This window comes from Aphelocoma coerulescens, chromosome 1A, assembly GCF_041296385.1.
Source record: "Aphelocoma coerulescens isolate FSJ_1873_10779 chromosome 1A, UR_Acoe_1.0, whole genome shotgun sequence".
Lineage (NCBI taxonomy): Eukaryota > Metazoa > Chordata > Aves > Passeriformes > Corvidae > Aphelocoma > Aphelocoma coerulescens.
This window is the reverse complement of record NC_091014.1, coordinates 79738360-79753302: the sequence shown is the minus strand read 5'-3', so window position 1 is coordinate 79753302 and position 14943 is coordinate 79738360. Positions and strand designations below refer to the sequence as shown.

The 14943-nt window shown below is 50.7% G+C and overlaps 1 protein-coding gene across 6 annotated transcripts in view; it reads right to left on the bottom strand.

Moving 5' to 3' along the window:
* Positions 1–6971: 6971 nt before the first annotated feature.
* Positions 6972–14943, bottom strand: part of LOC138104429 (sodium- and chloride-dependent GABA transporter 1-like) — a 40129-nt gene continuing 32157 nt past the window's right edge. For 4 of the 6 annotated variants that reach the window (XM_069003713.1, XM_069003712.1, XM_069003714.1 and 1 more), the window contains one exon: positions 10887–13686. In XM_069003713.1, the coding sequence (XP_068859814.1) occupies positions 13582–13686 (105 nt within the window). In that variant the 3' untranslated portion in view covers positions 10887–13581. Of the gene's footprint in view, positions 9194–10886; positions 13687–14943 lie in introns of those variants that run through there. The other 2 variants (XR_011148062.1, XM_069003715.1) reach the window with 2 other exon arrangements.

Below are 14943 nucleotides of genomic sequence, written 5' to 3'. Positions count from 1 at the left end.
AGGAAAGCTGCCCAGATACCAGACTCCAAGGCCTCTTCTCTCTCCCTCTCTATCCCAGCTTCAAAGTGAGAGGAGGGGCAGATCCTGAGATAGAGATGACAGCTCAGCTTCTCTGCTTTATTGGGGACATTGACGTGAAGGAAGACAGCATTAAAAACGGGCTGTGGATGTATTTTTAGAAAAAAATCTCTTTGTGCAGTAGGAAGGGGAAGGTATTAATTAGCTTAAAGGCTTTGGTCTCACTCCTTCATTCTATCTCCCTTTGAGGTTTAAGAAGATCAACTTTAGGATTCTAAAATAGGACAGAATGCCTTTTAGGGCCTTTATTTTTATTTTATTTTATGAGGGAAAGACAGAAATGCTCTTCCTTCCCGTGCAAGGCTGAGACATGAGCACTGGGTGCTGATGATGTAGTGGTAGGGTGAGGAATGGCAGGGGTTGTTGCCATTGGTGGGGATGTGCAAAATGTCAGGAAAAGGGAGACAGTGAAGACAGATGCAGAAAACTATTTTGTACCTTGTGGGGTAAACGGCACACAGCAATTTCCTTAGGGATTGTGCCAGTGTGCTCATCTCTAGGGCTATTGCCAGTGACAAAAGCCACAGTGCATCAGGGACAGGCCCAGTGCTCCCTGGATGCCTGCTGGCTGTGCTGGAATGTTCAGGGGAGAGAGTTCAGCTGTGTGACCTGGGCAGAAGCCCAGCTGGAGTTAGGGAAATGGACAGACGCTGGAGTGAAGGGTCTCCTGCACTTGGCCAGCTCTCCAGGGCAGGAGCCTGCTCACCTCCAGGTCCTCTTCTGTCTGAGCCTGACCCATGGACCCAGCTGTGCCAAGAGATCTGAGCTGTTTGCTTAGCTGGGCACCAGGCTGCCACTTTTATCTGCAATAGTAAATGTACTGACTGGGAGCCCCCAAGCATAGCCTCAGGGAAGAATGCAGAAGCAGATGACAGAAAAGATTGTAAGAAAACCCTGAATAGAAGCCCAGTCTCCCTCCAGACCAGAGAAGCTTACTCCTAGCCAGCCCACCAGGGCAGTTTGGATGCTCTGCATCCTGAACTGGATGGTGGGAGAGGTCCTCACCCCTGGCCAGGGCTCAGCCCCTCACCTCCCAGCCAGCTGTAAGGCACAGCTGGCCTGATCTGCTGCTGACTCCCTCCAGGGTGACACCCTGCTGCGTCACAGCAGCCAGAACCTCATCTGAGCTGCCCATAGCTTCCCGAGAAAGCATGTGTGGCATCTGCTATTGTCTGGTCAATGCAGTGTGTGGCTGCTGTTGGTTTTGCTCTCTGCTGCAGTGGAAGGGGTGTCCAGGAGGCACTGGTACTGTCCTCCCTTCCCAGTAGTTATTTTGCTGTCTGAGAGGAATAGCAGTACTAGTTTGGTTTTTTTCCAGAGTGCAGTGAGCCAATGAAGCTCTGTGTGTGTTAAAATAAATAAATTAGATTTTACTTGACATTTAACACAAAGTGACAACAGCAAAAAACCTTAAGATACTTGAGGAAATAATTTTTTTAGATAAAATATTTATAACAATGCCTATGAAGTTCCTACACAAGATGTTTGCTGCTTTAATAATTGATTGGGAGAGCTACATGGATTTTAAAGAAGGAATAAGGAAACTGCCTTGAGACTCCCTTTTCCATGCTGGATGAAGGGTAGAAGCGAGTGAACTGAAGTGCTGAGGTACCTGAGGCACAGAATTCTCTCAGGGCAGGTTAGTTCTGTTTCCCTGACCTTGCAAAGGCTACTGCTGGCCTTGAGCTTTGGACAGAGAAGCAAATGTAGATAACCCTTGCTGTCTTCTAGCCTGCTGGCTACCACATCTTCTGTTGGGTTTAGCTGGAGAGGCACAAAACTGTTCCAGGTTGTCGTGGAACAGGTTGGTCAAAATGCCACTGCGGAGCCAACACCTTCGGACTTTACTTCAAAACACAGATCTTTTTTTTTTATTCTTTGGAAGGTTGGTCTCGAAGGATGAAAGCACTTTAAAACATATCTGCACCTCGTCTGATCTATTGTATTGTCTGCTCCCACAGTCCTCCCACGCGCCAGTGAGACACACAGACTCAGTGTAGCTGTACAGCTGTGAACAGACACCCTTGCACACAGACTAACAGGGTGCAGGCTAGAAGGAGCATCTCAGTGACAACCTAATGAAGGACAAAATGTGTACCACAGCCCACCTGGAGGGACCAGCCCAAAGAAAAATCACCAGCTCTTGACAGTGGTGATTCTGATCATGAACCTAGCACAATCTTTCAGGTGGAGGAGTCAGGCAGGGAGCTGCTGCAAAGATTAACTCAACCCAAATGAACCAGTGTCTTTTTGCTGCCAAATTCATGCCCTTCTATACTAAAAAAGGAGTGGGGGGAGAGAGAAAAGAGAAACCTAGTGAAAAGTATTCTGCAGTGGGTGTCAGGTAGTCAGTGGACAAATGAGAAGGTGGCTTTGGTGAACAGTAGGAGAGACTGAGCTGTGTTACACCAGGCTCTATCCTGATGCTTGCTCATACTGGTGCAGGCCCAGTGTAATTAATCTGTTTGCACCAGTAGCAAAGGGATGGGCAAATGTGACAGGAGAATCGAGCCTTGCAAACACTTTGGGTTGAATGCACTGCTTGTCCACTGCTGTAGTAGTTTGTAATGCCATAGTCTGGGCTGCTGGGTTAGCAACACTCCGTGCTTCTACAAGGCTTTCAAAGCATCCCACTGTTCACGTTTTCTCTGCTTCCTGTAGATGAAAGGTGTGGGTATGGTCCACAACCAGAATTTCATCAGTACTCATAGTGAAAGGTACCACCAGATTTGGAAGCGTTGGAGGGCCTCTGAGCCATAAGGGTTTGAGTTTTGTTACATGTTCTTCAAAGGCTCAACCTGCAACTACCTGCACATGTTTCTGAGGTTTCCAAAAGAAATCTGAGCCCTAAACCAAGGATGCTGCTGCTTGGTGGAGTCTCTGCTTTGAAATGCAAGTTGCTGAGCAAGCTCCCCCCGTCTCCCACTCCACCAGCTGCCTCACTGTGCTAGTGTAGGCTCCAGGGACTGCTGGCAGTGTTTCGTGAGCTAGAGCTGTCCTTGCCCTGCCCTCTCGTTCGCAGCCATGCCTGGGACAGCAGCTTTGAAGTCACCCAGCTCTTCAACACTAGTCACGACCCCATCTGAATGTGTCTTTTTAAAATCTAACAACAGAAGTGTTACCTGTGCGTAGGCTTTTGAAAGCACCTGTCTGTCTGTACCTGTCTCCTGCTGTAAATATCACCAACAAAAGCTTCCTTTGGGAAAAGTGGTGTGGTCACACCTAGCAAGGAGTCCAAATGGCTAATATTTTGTAACAAAAATAACAAAAATAGATCAGAGGTATTTTACCTGTTCACTCAATAGAGTTTTAGAAATTATATTGAGATAATGTCACTTGTGCGCCAATGTCTTCTTTGCCTCAGCCCCCGCCACGGCGTCCCTGGGCTGCAGCGGTGTGTGCAGGCGCCACGACCACGGGGTGCTCCCACGGAGTGCTGAGCATCCCGGATTCCTGCTGGCCTCGGGGGCAGCCTGCTCCGGCTGCTGCTGCTTTCTTGTCGAAAGCAGCTGGAGCTAGCTCAGTGCTCAGACTCTCTGAGGATCAGATCCAGAGGAAATCAGGAAGCAATAAACTTGTTCAGGAGGTGGCAACTTAATTGTGAAATTCACCCCTGCAGTGAGGCAGAGAGGAAAACGGTGAGGGGAGAAGGCAGAGCCCTTCTGTGCCGCAGCTCACTGCTGTCCGTCTTGCTGGATGCTCTGGGCCGTGCAGGCTGCGCCTCGGGGAGGGAGCCCGCACAGCCTCGCCGAGCCCTCGCTGCTGCCTGTGCGCCGCGGCCCGTGTGGAACGGAGGAAGCCGTGCAGCAGGGACCAGCACACGCCGTGGGGCAGTGCCCACAGCACCTGCCTGCGCACAGGAGCACGCCTCGGGGAGCGTGTAGGCGCCTCTGCAGAGCGTGCTGCACAAAACCGTGGGGCACGGGCACCTCGGGCTGCCTGAGCAGGACAGCGGTGCTGGCTGCAGCGTCACCGCCGCAGCACATCTCACCAGCTACGCAGGCTCAGGCCTGGGGAACACCTGGATGGGAGACACGTAAGGAAAATGACGTTTCCTGTGCAGATCAGATATAAGTGCATATTTACACAAAGCATAACCCCAAGGTTAATGAAGCTGACCTTTGAGAGAGACTCAAGCACATGCACACAAAGCGAGCTCTCCTCTCCGAGGGTGGGGGAGCCAAGCTACATCTCTGCAGCTGGGTCGAATAGATGCTGCATTCAGATTGCACCTGCCAAAAACCCCTTGTCTATAGGTTGCAAATTCTTTGCTGGCTTCAAAGAATCCCTTAGATCCCCTGGCCCACCGTGAAACACTTGGGAGGACAGAAGCCCCTCCCAGACACAGACAGGATATTTCCCGGGGATTCAGAGGCTTCCATTTATGTTTTTGTGTGCCACGGATATGTTATAAATCAGCCCATCCCAAACAGTCATTTTCTAAGATATTTTGAAACAGAAGATTATTGAAGTTCCTGGCGGATGTTTAGATCACACACCTGGCTGTAAAGTAAAGATGAAAGCAATAAAACCAGATTGTCTATATGTGAAATACTCCTCACTTGCTCCAATGTACAGATACTGTTATTAATCAGAAGATGGCAAGTCTCTCTGGGAAGGATACTATGTAGACATACATAGGTAGTGCTGGTACAAAGGATTACAACCCAAAAAGCAAATACCACAATTGTCACAGTGCACCTGTACCCTGCTATATCTATACGGCATCCATTATGTGCAATAACTGATACATAGTGTGGTTGGAATTGATCAAAATACACTGCTCTTTTCCACAGAGAATCTTGAGATGCAATTTTTCTCTGAAACTTTTCAGATAGACTTTTAATTAAGCACACATCCCTCAAATGTTTTGCTGTAGGTGGGGTCTATCCACCCCTGTCAAGCAAAATGCAGACTCACCACTGAACTCAGCACTTCGCAGCCTGCTGCCTCCTGTGCTGAAGGTGCTGCCTCTGGGGTCAGAGAGCCATCCCAATGCCCACACAGAGAGGGGAGTCCTCCCGGAGCAGTGTGGTGGCAGGAAGGTCACCATAACCCAAAGCTGCCATGTGTCTGCAGTGTCACTGTTGTGTGCAGGTCGCTGTGGGTCCCTTTACACCTCGTCTGGGGTACTCTGGGAAGACTGTGCTGGAAGGGGGTGCCTGGGGCACAGCTGATCAGAGCCAGGCTCCACCGCTCCCCACAGACTGAGGTTCCTCTCATCACCAGCTGCTGGGAAAGAGGTGCCCCTCTGTAAAGTCACTGCCCAGACCCTTAATTCAGCAGCCTGGAGGTATGCACATACGCCTGCCTGACCTGGGAAAGGTGGCTGAAAATAAGCAGGTGCCTCAGGATGATGATGCAAGGTTAGCAGGGCTGTGGGATTTAACCAGTTTGGGAACTCTGTCACACTTGGTGGGTCTTGAAGCTACTTTTCTGCAGCTAGTGAGTGCAACTGAGGTTAAATCTGGCTGAGGAGCTGTTTTCTGTCTTAAACCATACAATTCGTGAGCTGGGAATGTTCTCCGGCATGTAGAGAAGGATCTTGTTTTATACAGCACCCATGCTCCAGCCTTGGGGTCTTACAGTGTGGCACAGTTATCAATGACTTTTTTGAAAACAAGAATCCTGTCTTCCTAATCCTTCCTCCTCATGAAGGGTAGGGTGTCCCAAACAATATCAAGTTCATTTGAAAAAAAACAAACACAAGGAACAGAAGGATCTTCTTCCACAGGAGTGTAGGATCAAGGCTGTAGCAGTAAAAACACTTCGAGTGATACATACCCATGCTGATATTCTATGTACAGCTTCCTATTCCCTCCCATTACAGAAGGCTTCACTTTTCAGTTCATTTTCTTTATCTTGTGGATTAATGCCAGCCAGCAACTAAGTACCTTGCAGCTGCTCACTTTCTGCCCCCCTCTTCCACCCTTGGTGGAATAGGGAGGAGATTAGAAAAAGGTAAAATTTGTGGATAGAGATAAGAGCAGTTTAATAACTAAAATGAAGTGAAAGAATAAAAATAATGAAATGAAAATGCAAGAAAGATGCACAATGCAATTGCTCACCACCCACTGACCAATCCCCCAGCAGTGATCAGCAGCTCCCAGCCAGCTCCCCCCAGCGTATGTACGGAACATGAAGTGCTGTGCCATGGAATATCCCTTTGGCCAGTTCAGGTCAGCTGTCCTGGCCATGCTCCCTCCCACCTTCTTGTGCCTCTCCTCACTGGCACAGCATGGGACCCTTAACATAGTTGTTGCTACTTAGCAACAACTAAAACATCAGTGGGTTATCAACATTATTCTCATACTAAATCCAAAACACAGCACCCTATGAGGCCACATGAACCAGGGCAGAATTGTCTTCCCTTTCTAAGAGGAAAGAAAAGAACCCATCTCCTGGGATCTGCCCTCAGCCTTTAGTGTCAGCTCACAGCTTCTGGCATCCCTAGTGAAAAGGACAACCCATCCAGCAGCTCAGGACATGCAGCCAGAAAAGAAATGTGCAAGGGAAAAGCCAGAGCCCTATTTAAATAGCTCATTCATAGTAAAGCTCCAGCCATCTGTCGACTTGCCCTAGAAGAAGCACAGCTATAATAATTAGCAGAGGGAAAGGCTGCAGAGATGCCAGTGAAAAAAACCATCAGTTTGCTAACATTTTGCATGGGTCTGTCATGAATGCAGTGGGAAGAAGGAGAAGGAGTTAAGAAGTACAAAAGAAGAAAGATCACTGTACTTCTCCAGAGCAGACACTGCTGGCAGGGTGGGACAGAAGCTTTCCAAGGGCTGCAGGATGCTTTGGGCTGGTGCAATTTGGCACTCAGCATCCCAAGAGCAGATGCTCCACAGGGATTGGCAGCAGCCGACCTCACTCAGGTCCCGAGGCTCTGCCCTGCAGAGGAGTTCCCACAGCTGGAGGGTCATTCTGGGGTCCGTGGTACTGCCAGTGATGGGGGCAGCCCCCACGGAGCTGGGTGCATGTGATCCCCACCAGGCAGTGGCTGGGATGCTGCCAGGGGGTCTGGGCTGCCACATCACTCACCGTGGCTGTGCTGCCTACCTAGATAGTTCCCATTTAAACAGTGCTGGCTGATATAGTTCTGCCCTCCATTCCCAAAGAAAGAGCCCACTCTTTCTTTTCAGAGCTCAAAACATCTGGAATCCCCTGTGAATCCATTGGTGCAGCCTGACAGTGGCACCTACCCAGCGCTTGGCTGCACTCCTTAGTGCCAAGGCAAATGCCCAGGGGTGGGATACCCCTATACCCCGGGCCTGCAGAGCCCCCCACACACACTCTCCCACTCCCTGCAGAAGTGCCGCTCCGACAGCCCCTCCTGCAGCCTGGAGCACACCAGTGCCACTGAGCCTCGGCTGCCGATGCCCAAGCACCCACAGTGACTGGGGCTGTGACAGCTGCCCTGTCACCACCTCCCCCAGGAGCATCACCCCTCACAAAGCTGAAAAGCCGCTTTAAAATAAGAATCTTGGATTATAACTTCTAATCCTTTCATTTGCAGTAAGTGCAGAGAGGGGACAGAGATGTCAGCTCTCTTTCTCTCCCCCGTGCAGGACCAAACGCACTTCAAAAACACATCAAAGTATTTGTGCCACGGGCTGGGCAGGCAGCGACACAGAGTGGCCACTTGGCCAGGACATGGTGGCACCATCAGGAGGGCAGGAGAGGCAGAGGAGGACGTTGCCCCTCTCCAACCAAACGCAGCCATCCCTCTCCATCTCTTGCCCTCCTTCCCACCTAGGAGTTATTTTTAGAGGTGTGTCAGTTTGCTCTGCCGTGTGCTGGAGGGGGATGCACAGACAAGAGGGTGGCAGGTGAACGGGCTCAGCCACTCAGACAGGAACAAACTGTCCGAAAGGCACATGGGCTCCCTGGGGATGGGCAGAGAGCAGGGCAGGGAGCTGGCACTGCCTGTGTGCTGGGATGGGGGCACAGATGCCACCATGTCCTGGTCTCATCCCCCAGGGCTGCGTAAGGGGCTCTGGAGCCACTGAGCAGGCAGCAGGCAGTGCTCTTTGGGTTGATGGCAAGGGATGAGTTTACACGACAGAACCTTTTGTCTGGACAGACACAGAGCAGATTTTTTCTGGATCTGGGTCAGCAGCATCAGCACAAAACTAGCAGGCGCGTTTCTTTATGGGGTCACTGCAGGGATATTTGTATTTTCCTGAACAGCTCAATGCAATACAAACTGGCCAAGAGTCTTCTCCAAGCCATGCAGCCTTCAAAGGGAGAAAAACATCCAGCTCTGCCACCATGCCCTGCTCTGCCACCATGCCCTGCTCTGCCAGTGGCCCCTGGGCTTGTGGGAGATGCAGTGATCAGCAGTGCCCCCCAACAGGTTACCTGCCCCTGTGTTCTGGCTGGGGGACCCTCGGAGGCCAGCCTGCTCCCCATATCATTACACCAGTGATTCAGACAAGTCCCTTCCTGATGAGTTGGTTTTTTTCATCTGGAAGCAGAAACACCTTGACCCCCCAGGATAAATCCCTCCATGACCACTCTGTACAGGGCTGCAGCTGTGGGGGATAAGGGCTGCTTGTCCCCAGGAGCTGTGGTGGGGACACGTGCCACCCCACGAGGGCACGTGTCTGGTCCCTGGGGCCCGGTGAATGCTGGTGCCATTTTCTTGGCAGAGCAGTGGCATCATGCTGGGCTGTCAGGAGGCATCTCCATCAGCGTCATGGCTGTCAGGTATCGGCGCAGGGAGCACTAACCTCTCCTGAGCATCTCCAGACACGGATACTTCCCAGCTGACAGCATCACAGGCATGATGGACACATACTCGTCAGGAGCCCCACAGTGCCCGTGGCAGTGCTGCCTCAGCCAAGGCTGCAGTGGGGATGCTGGGATGCACCCCAACCCCCCTGTGCATGCACTCCACGTGGCCTCCAGTGCCAGTGTTGACACACAGAGCTGAGCACCGCGCCTCATGCACTCAGCTCCCGAGGAAGACAGACAGTGCTTGGTGAAAGCTGGTAGCCCTCAGCACAAGCCAAACCACAGTGGATATGTCCCCTCAGTGATGCAGACCTTCTCCCCATTTGGCCATCAGCATCAAATGCAACCAGGATCCTCCAGTCTCGAGAGAAGCCCCCTGGAATAGGCAAGGGATCAGGACAAATTGCTCATCCAGAATGACACCAGCTTTAAGGGCACCCCTGATGCACAACACAACTCCTCTCCACACAACATTTAACAGCACTGTGGCAAAACTACAAGCTGCACAGCGGCTGGCCGGGCAAAGCCTTGCAGTGCCACATGGCATCATATCCTGTCATGGACATGGCACACGTGTTTTACAACCAGCTGCCAGCTGTTGGAGCACATCTGCTAGAATGGCAGCAGGAAGAGCTCCCCTCTCCCATGGGAGAGGATCACACCCCGATCTCCAGGGGAAGCAGCTCTTGAGCAGCAACAGAACAATCCTGCCTTTCCTATGGCCCATGTCAGCCCCCACAGCAGCAAAGGATCAGGGCAGTGGCTTTTATTTTATATTTTGCAGGCCTCAGGAAAAAGAGGATTTCAGAGGGATTTGAACACAGGTCCCTAAATAGCTCCTTAGAATTAAGAGGTTTCATAAAGGATTATTTCAAGCGGCTGCCTATGGTGGGAGGGAGAGGCTGGTAGGTGCTGGGCAGGCGAGGGGGCAGAGGAAAGGCAGGAGTGCTGTAGGTGAGCACAGGGGACCACAATCCCCTTCTGAACCACAGCAGTGGGGACAGGGGAGCATCCCACACCCTGGCTATGTATCCTCTGTTTTGAGTGAGTCAGAAGGAATAAGGAGCAGAGTGGTGGTCAGCAGATGTGACACACCTTGGGAACAGGACAAAAGTGGTTCTTGCAGTCAATGAACAGGTGTGGCTGCTTTGACAGACCCACCCACACTGGCATTTCAGAGGTGTGGGATGAGCTTAGGGGGGTCCATTGCCATCCCTGACTAGATGGGAAACCTGTGCCTGATGAAGGTGGGAATGTTCTTCTAGTGCTAAGCATTGGATGAGTCTGAAATGCTGGAGAAGGGGATCAGTCCATCAAACAGAGCTTGACTAAGGGCAAATTCCTATCTGCAGGGTTATGCATGCCAGACTTCACAGATCCAAATATTCATGGTGGAAATAAAGTAGCGCAAAAACAGGAAAGCCCACAAAATCTTTCAGAACAGGCACAGCTCTGTGCACACTGGGGGAATGTGGGTTGAAATGTCTTTCTGAAAATACCAGGAGATAGTATTGCATGGCACAATGTTTTCTGGTGCAAAGAGGAAGAGAAATATCTGGAACTTCATTATAATTTTGATATTGGGACGGAAATTGGTTCTTAGGGATTGGATCCTGTGAAAAGCTGAGGTCCTCTGTGGGATCCTGAGCTCCAGCTTTCAGTAGGCAGAAGGTTTGAGCATGCACACAGCGAGAGGCTAAGCCACAGGCGTGCAGGAAGGAGTTCTAAGCTGGAAGAAGAAGTGAGAGAAACAAGGAAGAGAGGCTGGCGATAATAGAAAGAGATAGAAATAAGGAAAGAATAGAAAGGAGAAGAGAAAGGGGGAGAGCTGTAATTTGACAGTAGTGGAAAGCAGGAGGAGAAAAGCTGAGGTAGATAATTTCCACTGGACAGATGATAGCAGGGAAGGACTGAGGCAAGAGGATAAAAAGGACCAAGGCAGGAGAGAGAGCAAAGGAGAAGGTCACAAGCAGAAAACTGAGCAAATGGTTAAATCTCACCAAATATTGTTATTATGAGCAGCCCCTGCTGCTACATCTGGAATGATGTACCACAGGCAGGGCCACAAGTCAGAGAGATGCTGGGGCTAAAATCCTAGCAAATATGAATTGGGAGTTTAGAGATTTCCTCAGCAACCAGGGAAAGAATTTTGTTTTCTGGACCCTTCCTTCTCCACTCCTCTGGAGGAACAACCTTTGAACAGCTCTGACAGCAATATAACTCTTTGGCCAAGAGTTTAAAAAATTACCACTGACACTTATTTGTTCTTTCTCAGACCTGAGCTGCCCCAATGAAGTTGGAAGAAACAAAGTCTTCCATGGTTTTAAGGCCTCGCTCAAAAATTGAGTCCTTTGCCCATCACCCACCTGTGCCACCCTCAGTCTGCACTTGAGGGGAGGGAGGTTGTGGGACCTGGATGCACAGGCAAAAGCAGGTATCTAGAAGGGTCATTACTGCAAAGTTTAGAGCTTTAACACATTTTTTGAGCACAGATGTCCCTCTCTAAGGACATACATGTTTATAAAGAGTGGTTTCCTTATTGCCCTGGTTCATAAAAATAGGTGAAATTGAAATAGAAGTTTTCAGCTATACTGGCACAGACAATTAAGGGACAAGGAAAGATGACATGTCTGTAACTGGCTGAGATTAATGGTGATGAGCTATGATTGCAGCTTTCAGTGTTTGGGTTTTGGCTCTACAAGACCAAGCCTGTAAATTCAGCATTTCCTCATGTCTATTTAACAGCCGCGATTTTTTTGACACAAACACTGTAACAATTACATGTAGGACAGGGCATGATCTCAGCTCAGGGTGTTGGACACCACAAAACATGAACTTACTGCCCAGCAGCCATAACTGCTGAGAGCCATGTGTACAAATACAAATTGGTTACACATCTGAAGCAACATTAATCAAGATTCACCAATGAGTTGGCAGGGGACCCACTCTGAAGGGGTCTGACTTTAGCTTTCACCAGAAAACTTCTTTGTTCCTTCTGTTACTGATCCACAGGCTGGAAGATTGGCAGGAGAGCGGGTTGGCCCCATGCTCTGGCGAGTCCTGGGGACAGGGAGCACAGGGCCAACCTGCAGCATTTTGAAGCTACTATTGGAGTGCAAGACAATTGTGCAAAGGCTCATCACTCAGCTGTCACCTGCAGTAGGACCCTGGGGGACTACAGTGTGTCACTTCCGAGACCAGACTCTTTGGTAGGAAAGGTGGGTGGGACTTACCTTTTCTTGGATGCTCATTTATGCGTTTGTTGATTCTGATCTGGAGCTGGGAGTGTGAGCAGACCTGGCAATGCTGTGCCAGGGGAGGGGAGAGACTAATCAGCACTGAGTCACAGCATGTGTGCTCATCAAACACTCTGTGTACAGGGCTATCTCTGTGTGGGGTCACTGGGAGGCTGGCACAACCGCAGCGTCACTGTCACACCTACACGTGGTGCTGTGATCAGCCACCTCCTTTCACAAAGCTTTATCACCAAGAAATATACTGCTGTTTTAGGATGGCTCTGAAACACTTCCCAGCCTTCTCCAAGGTGTTACACTCCTTCAGCACCACCTACAAGAACTCACAGCCCTCTGTGGTTTGTGTGTTGGGAGTTGGGATGTGCCAGTGACAGCAGCTGACTGAACAGACACTTCCCAAGGGAAGTCAGCACTGGTTCACAGGGGTGGGTATGAGCATGGTGGCTGCATCCTGCCAACTGCCTCAGGAGTTCTTGCCTTCCACCAGCTGGGATTTAGGTGTGGCCACTTCCTGAAAAAGGTGTAAACTGAACCATCCATGGGCATTATGCTCCACCTTACTGTTTCCCACCCAGGGACAAAGTCAGGGAGCCTGCTTGGCAGAAACTACCCTGTTTCTTCTTGGGTGGAGATTTGCACAGTGCTGTAAAATCTCTATCACGCAGCCTTGCCTCTGCATGAAGCTTGTGGTCAGTGTAGGAGACTTGAACAGCCTGTAGCAAGGAGCCCTCCATTTACCCTTTTAGCTGCCTTTTAGGTCAGGGTGTGGTTACTGCACACAGCTGTAAAGGGCAGGATGCCCCAGAAGAGAAAGGCTGCCTGCTCCGCTGGGCTCTGGCTCACAGTGCCAGCCCCAATGGATGCAGCGAACACGTCTGGAGACTGTGCAGGGCTGAAACACCGCACCTGTGAGCAGCACACACTGTCCTTAAGCCCTTCTCTGGGTGTAGGGTCCTACAGCTACCAGCATGCAGGACTCCTCACTAGAATCCCTTGTTCTGCACTAGAATCCTTTGCTCTGCACATCCCCTCTAGTTATGTATTTGCTGGTGTTTTATGCTCCATCAATCAACAGCCATCTGGGATTTGAACCTGGTGACAGCAATCTCTCTGGGGTGAAGCACAGCCGTGTGCTGTGCTATGCTCTGTGGAGTTTCACATGGAAAGGCAAGAAACAGAGAAGTGGACAGCAATCAGTCTAAGCTCTCTAGAGACACCACCTCTCCTCAGGAAGAGGAAGATGTGGGCACCAGCTGCTCCTCCCTGAGGGCCTGGACCAGGATGTTGCAGGATGAAGATGGTCACCGCACAACGCCCTGGTGGCAGCTTGTTCAGGGCCTTGTTCAGCCATGCCAGGAGGAAGAGCCATGAACGGGTGCCTCCACCAGGTCCTCTCTTGGACAAGCAAAAGCCACCGCAGAGCCAGGGACAGCAAGCTGTGCCAGAGGAGCTTGAGGGACAACGTGGAGTGAGCAGCTGCAGGGCAGGGTGAGGAGTTCGGGCTTTCCTCCTACACGGCAGCATCCGAGATCCTCCCATTCAAGGACGTCTTTGGCTGGAGGCCGTTGTTCTGAGCGTGCACCTCTGGCCTGGGCTGTGTCATCTGCTGCAAACGCTGCCCGGGAATGAAAGGAGAGAGTGTGTCAGCCAGGGCTGGGGGCAGCAGCAGTGGGACAGCCAGGGCTGGGGGCAGCAGCTGAGGGCTGGGACCCTCGCCCCAAGGCTCAGAGCTGACCCTGGTTACAGGGCGAGGGGATGGTGCATGGAGCGACTCCTCCAGCATTTGGCAGTACCCCGAAAGCTTCTGCAAGTCACCTTTGCTTTGATGCTGCACAGAGCACAGCAGCTCCTCCTTTTACCTGAAACATGGGGAGCACCCTGATAACAGAGGCAAACTGTTACCAGGTGAGACCGGTGGCAAGGAGGAACAAGAGAGAGCTGCAATGCCACAGGCTTCAGAGCAGACTCATATTCCCATTAGGGTTGATTACAAAGCATTACTAAGTAACTACAGCAGCTTAACAAGGTTGCAGTCTGTGCCTTAGATGCAGATCAGAACATCGGCCTGCACAAACCTGTGCACAGCAGCAACTCCTGTCACCCTGAGCTGATGAAAAGAAAATTGCAGAGTCAAGTAAAATGAAGCAAGAACCCAGGAAAATATGGAGGGGCAAATCATTACAGGAAGTGTGTAGCAGCAAGAGTGATGAAGAAGAATGAACCACTTTTGCCAGTCAGGGAGGGACTGATGCTGAGCACTGCAGAAGAGAATGCAGAGGAGGATTAAGGCTGACCTGAACAGACTCACTAAGACAGGTAGAACCTCTTTCCAGTAAAGGGAAACAAGCTCCTACCCTCCAACACCACTGAAGTGGCTGTTGCTGGGTGAAGTCCCTGAAATGTTCACTGAACTGCTTGTGCCATTCATGGTATTTTTTCAGTCTCTCGCATTCATGCTCAGTAGGATCAAAACGACTTGTAATCTTTCCTGTCTGTCAAAACCACTTCATTCAGGATTGGCATCTAATTTCCCTCCAGCTCTATTACAAATTAATCCAGGATCTGTGCATATAAGAGGCCAAGAATTCTCTCTGTCTCTCTGCTACCAGCACACACACACACAGATTAGCCTACTTTCTTCCTGCTGCCATCTGCTGCTCACTCCTGGGTCTATGAATGATTGAGAGGGGTCTGGGTCTCGTGATGTTTGTGGGCAATGTTAGAGGAAGAGTCAGATAGGGAGGGTGCACATCAGCCATTCATGCTGCTTACTGGTACTGATGGTTTGCATGAGATGCTGAGGGGATGGGTGGAAACACACTCATGGGCTTCCCTCCATGCCCCTGGGGCTGCACAGGGGTACACAGCACTC